General features: G+C 37.2%; 3 protein-coding genes across 4 annotated transcripts in view; 2 read left to right on the top strand and 1 right to left on the bottom strand.

Annotated features, from left to right (window-relative positions):
• The window catches only part of LOC115995798 (plastidic ATP/ADP-transporter-like), a 3760-nt gene extending 2758 nt beyond the window's left edge, over positions 1-1002 (top strand). Inside the window, exon 5 of the mRNA XM_031234944.1 lies at positions 420-1002. Coding sequence (XP_031090804.1) covers positions 420-773 — 354 coding nt within the window. The 3' untranslated portion in view covers positions 774-1002. The remainder of the gene's footprint in view (positions 1-419) is intronic.
• A 41-nt stretch (positions 1003-1043) lies between these two features.
• Positions 1044-5377, bottom strand: LOC115995797 (titin homolog). The gene is made up of 7 exons (XM_031234942.1): positions 4961-5377; positions 4751-4866; positions 4108-4226; positions 3830-3992; positions 3516-3736; positions 2370-2679; positions 1044-2269 (listed from the first exon to the last, which is right to left on the bottom strand). Exons 1-7 carry the CDS (start codon positions 5120-5122, stop codon positions 1177-1179), a joined length of 2184 nt encoding a protein of 727 aa, XP_031090802.1. The 5' UTR covers positions 5123-5377; the 3' UTR covers positions 1044-1176.
• A 2994-nt stretch (positions 5378-8371) lies between these two features.
• LOC115995626 (pentatricopeptide repeat-containing protein At5g66631) lies at positions 8372-12699 on the top strand. 2 transcript variants are annotated; one of them, XM_031234722.1, is made up of 3 exons: positions 8372-8505; positions 9422-11654; positions 12216-12699. In XM_031234722.1, exon 2 carries the CDS (start codon positions 9484-9486, stop codon positions 11530-11532), a length of 2049 nt encoding a protein of 682 aa, XP_031090582.1. In that variant the 5' UTR covers positions 8372-8505; positions 9422-9483; the 3' UTR covers positions 11533-11654; positions 12216-12699. The 2 variants fall into 2 exon arrangements, with proteins under 2 accessions (XP_031090582.1, XP_031090583.1); XM_031234723.1 differs by having other exon boundaries at positions 12203-12699.

The raw sequence follows: 12699 nt of genomic DNA, 5'->3' as shown, positions 1-12699 counted from the left end.
AACCCCCCCCCCCCCCCCCCCACACCACGCTTTAAACATTAACAATTCGAGGAAATGTGTTAGTCTGCACTTGGTGATGGAAACCAGGGCTGGATTTTAGGGCATGCAAGATGGGCAACGGCATAGTGCCCCAAAATTTTGGGGGCGCTTAGTCCAGCCCTGACCTAATAGTTAGTATATGTATTTGTGATTATATTGGCCCAAAATTAGGTCTTTTGCATTTTTCTCTTTTTGCAATTTTTGTTCAATTCACAGTTTATTTCTACTTTGATAGGGCCTCACTTATTTACCAGCACAGGGCCACGAAAATAAAAAAACCGGCCCTGATGGAAACGCTCAAATTAGAAACTAGATCAGTATTTTTTGATATCAGTTTTCGAAATGTTTAATCAATGCTTGTAAATTGTTTGTTGCATCAGGTGAAAGGCAAAGCCGCGATTGATGTGGTTTGCAATCCATTGGGGAAGTCTGGTGGAGCTTTGATACAGCAATTCATGATATTAACATTTGGTTCGCTTGCCAACTCAACTCCTTACCTCGGAGGCGTTCTCCTGGTGATCGTTCTCGCATGGTTGTCAGCGGCTAAGTCTTTGGATGTGCAGTTCACTGCATTGCGGCGAGAGGAAGAGCTCGAGAAGGAGATGGAGAGGGCCGCAGCCCTGAAAATCCCCGTTGTGTCTGAAGGTGGAAATGGTTCAGCGTCATCAGTGAACCCCGTTGAAGGCGGCTCCACCAGCGCTTCTGCTGAACCCTACCCCCGCCGGAATGTGTGAAATGTGTGATGATTGATAGATACCTCTTCGGATCTTACATATCTTCCCAAATAATCGAAAGGGTTGGTTGTTGTTAGGCGCAACAATTTGGAGAAGTTATTGAATGTTGTTTTGTCATAGGAATGAATTTGTTATTATCAGTAGAAATAATCTGTAGTATAAAATCAGGCATTGATTGCACTGATTTAATTTTTCTCTAATATATATTATAAGTCAGAGTTGTTTTCCCCTTCTTGAACATTAAATTGTACACTATTGGTCTGTACACTATTGGTCCACTCACAGCAAGCTGTTATTATTGCACACATTCTGAAACAATGCAACACAAAAATCAAGCCAAAAGAATGTATGTATGAATAGATAGATACACAATTATTATTTAGCTAATCCCTATGAATTTGGTTTATATCTTCATTGCTTTGACAATTGTTTTGAAGGATGATTTGATGAAGCTTTTCTTGGCTGCTACTCCCTCTTCATCTTCTGTATCGTCATAGTCTCCGGTCACCAATGGCTTCTTCCCCATGCAATCGACTCTCTTCTTCATGCCACTGAAGATCAGAGATGGAGAAGATGGAATGCGCCTAAATCCCCTTGCACTTTCTGACCTGGTCAGTTTTCTTTCCGTAACGCCCTCCGGTCTTTCACTTGTGTCAAAGCTACTACCAGAATGTCTAACTGCTTTGCAGGTGGCATCCATGCTTTTTCTGGGCTGCAGTCTGTATGGAGGAGGGTTCCGGGAGGGAGTGTTCTTGGCTTTTACCGCCGTAGCTGTTTCTTCCTGTTTTTCTTCGTTTTCTTCATTTGAATTGCTTTTTTCGTTCTCTTTGGCTTTCACAGCTTCTTCTTCTTCTGCATCATTCGATTCTGGAGGGTAATTAAGATCGAGCTTCTCAACATCAGCAGTTCCATCCGTGCTTTCCAACAGCATATGAAGCCATTTTTCAACGTTTCCTTTCCCACGTTGCTTTCTACTCTCTTCATCCTCCTCTATTTCCGGTTCATGGAAACCTGGGAACTCGAGGTTGACAGATGTCCCCTCCAGAAGTTTTTTCTCGCCCTGGTTTTCATTCTCGACATCCACTGCATTTGTTCCGTGTTTCTCAAGTTGTTCCGGGATAGGTTCTTGCTCTTGCTCTTCTTCGATTGCTGATAGTTCTGCTTCTGATGCTTTCTGTTCTTCCTCCAAGAAGACTCTCAATTGCTTATGAATTTGATCGCTCGAGCTTGAGTCTCTGTCGGGTAAATATAACACCATCTTTCCATCTTTTTCTTGCAAATCATCATTATCTTCAACTAGGATATCCATTCTTGATCTTTTTCTTCTCTGCTCACATTCCGGTTTAACTTCTTGTTCTAGCTCGTCTCTCTGCTTATATTTCCGGTACAATTCTTTCTCTGCAGAATCACAGATTGCTCTTTGAGCTTCAAGCCTTGCCATAAGTGCATTACTTGCAGCCAGATTCAATCTCACTTGTTCTTTATACACAACACTCCTGCAAACAGAGAAACAATCGCAGAAATTCCAATAAATTTCGATCCATCACGAGAAATTATTTTAGGCAATGTCTTTACGAGTTTAACAATGGATCTTACTGATGCATGGCGTCTCGAATCATCTTCTCCAGCATTGCTCTATGCGAGGACTGTGCCTCGGATAGCTTGCGACACTTCTCTGCACGCCGCCTTTTCTTGATCAGAATCAACTCCAAATCTTGGATGCTCGCTTTCTCCTCCTCGGCTTTCTGCTTCAACTCGCTCACTTCATCGTCTAATTTCTGTATTTCTCCCTGCATCTTTGCTGCTTCTTCGCGCTGTTTCAAAGAGTTTCGGGCAATCACAATGGCCTGGTATGGATTGCTTACCATGTCAGGAGCTTCATTTTCTTTCAGTTTCTTGGAAGTTGCTGCCACACGAAAAAAGAGTCATTGGTAAGCACAGAAGCATTATATTCAGCTCAATCATAGGTTTTGCCTTCAAAGATTTGTGTTAGGATCAAACGCTATTATGCCAAAAGTCATTGGTAAGCACAGAAGCATTATATTCAGCTCAATCATAAGTTTCGCCTTCAAAGATTTGTGTTAGGATCAAACACAATTATGCCAAAAGTTATAGCTAGTAGCAAAATACAACTTTATTTTTTTTTACTGCCACACTTTCAAGAGGCTGGGTACGGGACTTGACCCTTCATTCAGATCACCTACCCAAGTGCCCAACAATCCTCCTAACCACCTGATCTGGACTTGGTCATTCACTAGCCTTCGCCCAACAATTTATAACTCTAACACCAATTGTTAGCATCAAGCTCTTATTACTACGCCAAAAGTAGCAAGACAAAATTTTACATTTTTATATCGTCACATTTTTGAAAGGCTAGATTTTTAACTAGCTCTAACACTAATTGTTAGCATCAAACTCTTATTACTACGCCAAAAGCTATAGCTAGTAGCAAGACAAAATATTATTTTTTTATGTTGTCACATCTTTGAAAGGCAGGGTGTTGAACTTAGCCCTTCACTTTCATCCAACAATTCCCCCAAGCCCCTTAACATCTGCTAGTTTACCAAACACTTATTATTACGCCAAAAACTATAGTTAGTAGTGACTATTGAATGCGCAATTTTATTTTTTATACTGTCACATTTTAGAGAGATAGGGTGCTAGACTTGATCGTTTAGACCTCCGTCTAACAATCCCCTAATCATCTGGTGCACAGTCTCGGTCCACCAATATGAAACTAACCTATTATTGGGGTGCTTGATCTTGGCCTTCTGTTGATGTCCAAAGACTTGAGAGCTGAATCATAAGATTCCCTCCTGCTGAGAACAACAGCAGCTGGAGCAAGGCCTATCTTCTTTTTCGATTCCATGTAATGTTGAGGGAAAACATGGGAATCTACTGTCTGAGATTCATTCAACTCTTCATTTTCCCCTTCTGGAAACAGCCATGAAAATCCCCTGTGCCTGAAACAACAACAACAAAAGCCTGTCATCAAAACCATCTTCTCCATGCAGCATTTGCTTCAGAAAACATCATCAGCAGAACAAACAGCTCACCTGAAATCCGAATTCGTCGAGGCAAAGATGGATAAAAACTGGTTTATGGATAAGCCAACTTGAAGATCCCACCAAGGTATGAGAAATTCTAGCTGGTTATGCTTTTTCTTGCAAACTTGCCACTGTAAAATTCTTAGATTACTTGGAACAGTTAAACCCCCTCCTGCATATTACCCACGAAACAGCCATGAAATCACAGAATGTTCTAACAGATACTATGAAGGGCAACTTCAGACTCATCAAACATAGAACCCAAAAAGCAGTGTAGTGTAGATTACTTGAGCAAGGAAACCAATGATCAATATGCCATGCCAGGGGTGAAGCTGAATCAGCATGATAGTACACAACATTTCCATATGGATCTACCCGAAACATTTCAGGATCAAAGCCTGCATTCCTGCAATTTTGCAATAAGAAAAAAAAAACCCATTGATCAAACTTCACCTCTGAAAATTCCAAACATGAAAAACAGAGAGTAAAAATTCAATCTTTTTTTTTTTTTTTTTTTTTGATGACGGGAGAAACCCAAGCTACTGCCCGAAGGTGTACCCATGGAAAAAATTCAATTTTTTTTTGGATGATTAAAAAAGCCCCATAGTCACTGCTTGATGGCGCGTAAGGGGTAAAAATTCAATCTTTTTTTGGGCGACGAGGGACACCCGATATTGCAAAAGTTCAATCTTTTTTTGGGTGACGAGAGAAACAAGCAGCTACTGCTCGAGAGTGTGCATGGGTCAAAAGTTCAATTTTTTTGGATGATGAAAAAATCCATAATCACTGCTCGAGGACGTGTAATGGGTAAAAATTCAATCTTTTGGGGTGACGAGAGACACTAGAGAGTGTAAAAATTCATTTTTTTTTAGGTGACGAGAGAAACTAGCCGCTACTACTCGAGAGGGTAAAATTTAAATCTTTGCATACCCAAGGTGGTTGAGTTGCTTCCACAGGAGACTGACAAAAATCTTAGCCTTTGCTGTGGGTTTAGCATTCGGATCAATGATGGGAAACATCTCATCCAATTCCTTCGATCTCAAAACCTGGGAAAATCCGAAACGATCAAGATTTCATAACCATGGCAGCTAAATAAGAGAATCATAGAAATTGCAGAAACCAGAGAAGCGTTTTAATTACCTCTTGGGGAGGCAGGGCGTAAGGAATGAAAGTGAAAGGAGGGGCGCGGCTGTAAGGGCTAAAGCTTCTGTCTTTACACAGCATAGCAAACGCTTTCGGGTAGCCGAGGTTGTCGTCGACCGCCATCTCATCCGCCGTGAAAACGAAATCTCCGGCCGCCATTGTTGTCAGCGATAGAGTTCACAGAATTTCTGACACAGAACTAGCAGTGGTACTGGTTTTGATGATTTGGAAGAGAAGACTATAACGGTCGAATTTTAATTTTTTTTGGGTTTGTTTCAGAAATTTCAAAACAACGTGCAACGGCTAGATCACCTTACCTAACGTTGCCAGTAGATGAAAGACTTATGCACGTGAAAGGACGAAACTACCCTTAGTGGGCCCGATGGGAGCCTACTGGTAATTGTTAATTGTGATGAGTTGAGGGTGTTTTAGTAAAGTGAAGTTGATGCCTTTTTTTTGAAGTTGATGCCTTTTGACTCCTCATTTATCCTAGGTTTGAGCCGTTGGGATATTACATCTGTACTTGTCCTTTGAATAAAATGTTTGTGAGTGTTGACAAAATCTAGTAAAAGCTCCTTTATGGAGAACAATTATGGTGTTTGGTTGGGACATAATTACTCCCCTCCCCTTCATAAGCACCAATATATAAAGTGATATTCAAATTTTAAATGTTATGTTTTAATCTTATAATTATTAGAGCAACTTCAATAGTTATTGATTTTTTGTGGTTTTTGATGTGTCAATTAAGAAAGAGGGGAAGAAGAGAAAAAAGAAAAAAGAAAAAAAAAACAAATTTGACAAAAAATAGAAATATAACATTCTCAATAATTTAGTATTTCTGAAGTAATCTAACATTCCTTAACCAAACTGCCTCTAAAGACTCAAATCTCAATTCCTTACACAGCCTCACTCTAACATTAAAATTATTTGAGGAATAGATGATACGTTCTACATCAAGGAATACTTGATTAATTAGTTCATAAGTCATTTGTCAAAGTTTCATTATTAAGTTAGAATTATAGTTCATTGGCCAATTAACCTATCTATGAGCCAAAATTTGTTACAAGATTCCTCTCTATTTAGAAGCTTTACCTTTGGTTTTATCACCACTATCGTATTAGGAAATTAGGACGATTCCTCTCTATTTAGAAGCATTACCTTTGGTTTTATCACTACTATCACCACTATCGTATTAGGAAATTAGGACAAAATGTAGTATGTGGTTCACATGTTATCTTCCAGACACCTCAATCGCCAGCACCGGCGACAAAAATACTAAAATGCCAACGCATGCATGCAAATTTTTTAGATTCAAATAGATAACTAGGAGGAACCTTCATTTCATTCGATCTGTTATCGTAGTTGATTTGGGTGAAGATATTAGGAATCCTATAAGTAATTTGTGTAAGCCAAAAATTTGTATGAAATTGTTTCACGGATCCTTGTTGGTAAGACGGTCGTGTTACGATTAAATTTAATATTTATACTGAAGAATGTAATAATAATAAAGAATAAAATATTTATTACTTATATGAAAAAATGTAATACTTTTGAAGGAGCATTTTCCATTATAAGTAGCAAACACTTGTCAACATTACGTATAAGGGAAAATGTAATACTTTTGATGAAGTACTAAAAAAAAAAAAATTTGAAAATAATGTTAATAGTACTAAATATGTTATATCATCCCATGTACGTGTCGACGTTGGAGTTATTTACCAGCAATTCTATATATATGCAGTATGGAAACCACAAGGCACTGGTATTCAGATTATATTAGTGGCGCAATGCAAAACATTAGTTGGCTCATTTATTTGTTTATTATTTTGTTTGTTTTTGTAACATTTTACTAACGTTATTCTTACTAAAATTCTTTTTATATGATACAATTTTATCTTATTTATTTATAATTTTTCATTATAGGTAGTCGTGATAAACAAGCATGTTACGAGGCATAATAAAAATATATAAGATTTGATACAAGTTATATGTGATTATGTGTCATTATATTTTTCACAAATTTTAATTTTATAAATTAATTATATTATTTGTGCTTGTGTTCTCTTATTAGCCCTCAAGGATAATGCAACAACTTCATACGACTTAACTAAGCAAAAACATCTAGTGGTACGAAGTGTCTCTCCTAAATGAGAGGTCATAGGTTCAAGTCTTTATGATCAGATATTACACTGTAACAAAATCAATAGCGCAAAAAAAAAAAAAAGTAACCTTAGCAAAAGCATCTTAAATTTGAGTTCTCCGTTTTAGTAGTGTTGTTAATTATGTTAAATTTGTTAGGAGATAAAAGGACTATTTTCAGTTTTTCTTTCACCTTTATATGCAACTAGTATTGTCCCGTGCGATGCACGGATAAGTATTAAAGATTTCTTTGAAGCGTTATAATTAAATGTTAAAGGTATTTGAAGAACAAAAAAGAAGGCATGATAACAATTTAATGGTTTACAAAAAAAATAATTGTCATCTTTATTTTTATTATCTAAATATATAATAAAAAAATTTATCCATGCATCGCACGGGTAATTGAACAATTATTTTCTCTAATTCAAGTAATGAAAACATCAGAAAACATAATTGATCCAACAAATTTCATCAATTGCGCTATATTATATTCGATGCACGATATGTAATAACTCACTTAATGTAATTGTCAATTATTGTCCTTTAGTCTTAGCTAACAAAACCGAATCATCTGATATAAAGAGTATTTAATAATTTTACTTATTAAAAATCACAAAAAATAAGATTTTAAGCAACATAATTTTTTAATAGGAGAGTGTTTTTCAAATTTTACCCAGCAATAAGAATATTACTAGAGCATACAAGAGAAAACATTAAAATTATTTGAGGAATAGATGATACGTTCTACATCAAGGAAATACTTGATTAATTAGTTCATAAGTCATTTGTCAAAGTTTCATTATTAAGTTAGAATTATAGTTCATTGGCCAACCTATCTATGAGCCAAAATTTGTTACAAGATTCCTCTCTATTTAGAAGCTTTACCTTTGGTTTTATCACCACTATCACCACTACCGTATTAGGAAATTTGGATGATTCTTCTCTATTTAGAAGCTTTACCTTTGGTTTTATCACCACTATCGTATTAGGAAATTAGGACAAAATGTAGTATGTGGTTCACATGTTATCTTCCGGACACCTTAATCACCAGCACCGACGACAAACATACTAAAATGCCAACGCATGCATGCAAATTTTTTAGATATATATATAAAACATAAAAGATAACCCTAATTATGTTACATATCTTAATTTTAACTAAACATAGTAATATAACATTCCTTAACCAAACGGTCCAAACTGCCTCTAAAGACTCAAATCTCAATTCCTTACACAGCCTCACGCCCTCACAGCCCCACTCTCGCCTCTCTGCGTCCGCGACTCTGCGATCGACTCTGCCTCCGACGACGTCCGGCCCTCCGTGCCTTCACGGCTTCACTGCCTTCACCCTTGTGCCTCTCAGTTATCTGCTTCTGTCTACTCTCGTCTCTCTAGTCTCTCTGGTAAGTTTTTGTTGTAATGCAATTTGTGATTTTGTTTTAGTATGGGTAATTTTTATTGCTAGGTAATGCTATTTGTTCTAGGTAATTTTTATTGTAATGCTATTGCTAGGCAATTTTTATAAATTGTAATGCTATTTGTTCTAGTATAGGTAATTTTTATAAATTTCAATCCAGTACTTCGGTTTTTTTAATGCTATTTGTTATAGATGTCAACAATGAATTCAATGCTTACTGTTTAGATTAATTGATTATGTATAAATTATAATATCTGAGATTTTATATACTCACTTTTGATTAACTTTTGGATGCAAGTAGCAGGTCTGGAATCTGAAATGTTGAATGCTGATGATCTTTTAGTTATGATTGAAGATTGAAGCATGTTCAATGATGAATTGAAAATTTGGATTGTGTTATACTGTTATCACTTATTCTGTTATTCACTTTGTTTTGTTTCTTATTGAATGTGTTATTATTTATGAAGTCATTGGGACTTGGCGGTTTATGAAGTCATTGATACATGGAACATGTCAGTATGTTTATTATCATTGCCTCATTGGCACTTGACAGTTTGAACTTTGAACTTTGAATCTTGAAAATTGGAATGGTAATTTAGTATTGTATGTTTACTATAAAATTATTTAAAATTAATGTGTTTGCTACACATCTTCGGTTATTTGGTTATCGAAATAACCGATTTGGTTTCGGTCGGTTAGCAAATGTTCGGTCAGTTATGAAGCCTAAAAAATCCCCTTTAGTTAGGGTTTGTTTTATACTTTATTTATTTATTTATTTATTTTTAATTTTCTTCTCTGAAAGAGTGAGCCCCTCTATCCCATTCTTTTGCATATGTACTAAATTCCCAATCCCTAATAGGAATATTATGCCATAAATATTTCATTTATGGTCGTGGTTGCAGAATTGCTGTGACTACTTAATTTATGGTTTTGGTTGCTGCATTTTGTGTACTGTGGGTGCTGTATGAGGACGGTCAACAAGTTTAGCTTTGCTCGGGGTTTGGTTTGCGATTGTGGCGGCTACATGTTTCTTGGAAGATTCTATAAGATAAGTGGCTCATTGAGCCATTTAACTTTGCAACTTCGTCATTTTTCAGGAACCAAAGATGTGAACAAGGTGGCCTTGTACCTAGAGAGGGCGAGGCTCATTGATTCTATAAGGCTCAGTCTTCGGTCAGATTCTGCAGAGTGTCTTTCCTCCCTCCTTAGAAGCCCTGCTTTGGACTCTTTTGTAGTCACGAATGCTCTTCGTTCAGCGCCTTCTCCTGATTCTGCACTGTTTTTTATTGAATCTCTAAAAGCAATTCCGCATTTTTCGCACACTACAAACACCCTTTATGCATTGGCTAAGATTCTTGCCAAATCAGGGCAGACGGGTAAGCTCAGAGCTCTGATCAATGGTATTAACACGGGCAAGTTCACCAATGTTGCACGTGTAAGTTATATGGACCGTATGCACTGGTATGCTGCTGCTGGAGACCTTGATGAGGTTTATAATGTATGGGATGAATGGAGGGGAACCTTGCAGAAGCATCCGTGTACAGAATCTTACAACATTGTGATTGACCTCTGTGCTAAAAAGGGGAAGGACTCTGATGCCGTGAGGGTTTTTGATAGGATGATAAATGATGGGGCGCTTCCGAATTCTAGGACATATACTGTTATAATTGATCATCTTGTAAAATCTGGGAAATTTGATTCAGCCACAGAAGTTTTCCGGATCTTGCCGCAGATGAGGATAAAGCGCACATTGAAGCAGTATTCTATCATGGTGGGAGCATTCATTAGCATTGATCAATTAGATGCTGTCAAAGATTTGTTTGATGAAATGAGGGCTGATGGAATATTGCCTGGTCGAGCTATGCAATGGTCATTGCAGCGAATGCAGGAGGCAGGTTATGATGAAAGTGTTGATGAATTGATCAGAGAAATGCTTCCAGATAGGAGGATTAAGAGTATTGCATATTCCATGGATGCTAATGAGGATGATGAGGAGGAGGAGGAGGAAGAAAATGCTGACTGTGTTTCTGAAGATGCTGGAGATCAACTTCAATTGAAGCCATGGCTGGACCCTGCTGCTTTGACTAGTGCCTTGCAGCATTGGGAACCCGAGGAGGTATCAGCATTGGAGGATGCAAAATTTGTGTGGACAACTCGGTTAGTCTGCAAGATGATCAGGAACTTTAACTCTGCAGAAACAGCATGGCAATTCTTTTGCTGGGTTGCTTATCAACCGGGATTTACTCATGATTGTTACACAATGTCAAGGATGATTACCAAGTTGGCTCGTCATGGCTGTGTCCATTTAGTTGATAAACTTTTGTCTAAGATGGAAAGAGAGGGTTTTAGGTTGTCATTTAGCACCCTTAGATTAATAATTGATTTCTATGGGATTTCCGGTAATGGTGATGCTGCTTTAAAGGTCTTCCACAATGTAAAAACAATATGTGGTCCTATTTCTAAAAGCAGTCAGTTGATTCTGTATTCATCTCTCTTGAGGACATTAGCGAAGTGCAAAAGGAATTCTGATGTCATTACAGTACTTGAGGAAATGATTCTACTCGGGATTTCTCCAGATAGGCAAACATATTCTGGATTGATGCACCATTTTGCCCTTCAAGGGGATATCAAAACAGTGCAGAGACTCTTTGGAATGGTTAGGCAGGGTGGGTTGGAGCCCGATGCTTTTATGTTTAAGGTTCTCATCCATGCTTATTGCAAGTGTGAGAGGGCTTCTCTTGCACTTAGAATTTTCGAGGATATGTGGAGTTGTGGGCAATTGCCTGATGTCACAACCAAAGACTTGCTTGTCAAGAGTCTCTGGAAAGAAGGCAAGCTCAGAGAGGCTGCTGCCGTAGAAGAGCGAAGCGAGGAGCTAAACAATGCTCTTCCACTTGCTTTACCTGGGCATATTTTCACCATGAACTCTTCAGACCTCAGAAGAGTCTATGAGATATACTCTAATAGTTTTGCAACAATGAATACTTTGGATATATATATGGATCAAGTATAAGGAGCTAAACTCTTTATTTCACCATCTTTTATGCATGAGGTGGAGCAAATATGCTTACCTATTGAGCACTGCTTTGAGATGATTCATGCTCAATCAAGCTAACACATAGTCAAAAGACGGAGGTAAATCAATTGAAACCTTTCTACTACTTTCAATATTTTGTCTTATAGAACTGATGTCTCTCCTCTAGGACCTTCTGTAACTGGTCCTCTACATATTCATGATCAGAATTTTAATGTATAGATTGTCAGCACTTTGAACTCTTTGCTTTAGAGGATCAATTTTAGATGTTTTTACTACTCGAGGCTTTTAACTCTTAGATGAGGAAACCAAGGTGCATTACCTCACTTTAAACATCAACAATTCATTTGATTAATATACTTGAAAAACTTTTTTTCTGAAGTAGATGCCAGTGCTTCCCATGTTTATGTATATAGTTGATTTGTCAGCTGTAGTGGTAATCCTCTACTTATATAATGAAATTTAAAATAGCAACTGCTTATAGGTAAAACATTTTTTGGGAAGAATCGTTTATGAGGAAATCGGTGATGGAAACCCTCGAATTTCAAACTAGATCCCTATTTTTTTTTGTGATATGTATCAATGATGGAACTTTACTCTTGGTTTGATTTCTACTCTCCCCTTTACTAGATATTATCAATGATTGTAGATTGTTGCATCAGGTGAAAGGCAACGAAACAATTTGGTTCACTTACCATTGATGCTGTTTGATGTTCTTTGAAAGATTTTCTCATTGTTTGGGTACAAGCCATTGCATGAATATTCTGTTATGACAATCATGGTTTATGGACTTATATAATATGATGAGATCATGCTTAGTGGGACAAGCAGAGCAATTCTTGGTGAGACCAGAAGTATGAGTTGAAGATCAGACATTGTCTATATCAGATTTCATTTCAACCATAGAAGTCTTTGCATCAGAGGATGTATTGGACTATTGGGTTTAATTTATTGGTGAGAATTGAATATGGGGAATTGTTGATTGGAGACTAGTTAGTTACATTAAGCAAGTAGTAAATTGTATGAATAAAAATTAATTTTTTTGAGTACTACTGACTCTATGGAGCTTGAACTCATGACTTTTCATTTGGAAGAACCACTTCATGTCACTAAAGGTTATTGGTAAATAAAATTAAATTAATATCA

Source organism: Ipomoea triloba, chromosome 11, assembly GCF_003576645.1.
Source record: "Ipomoea triloba cultivar NCNSP0323 chromosome 11, ASM357664v1".
Lineage (NCBI taxonomy): Eukaryota > Viridiplantae > Streptophyta > Magnoliopsida > Solanales > Convolvulaceae > Ipomoea > Ipomoea triloba.
This window is presented reverse-complemented; position numbering and strand designations above follow the sequence as displayed.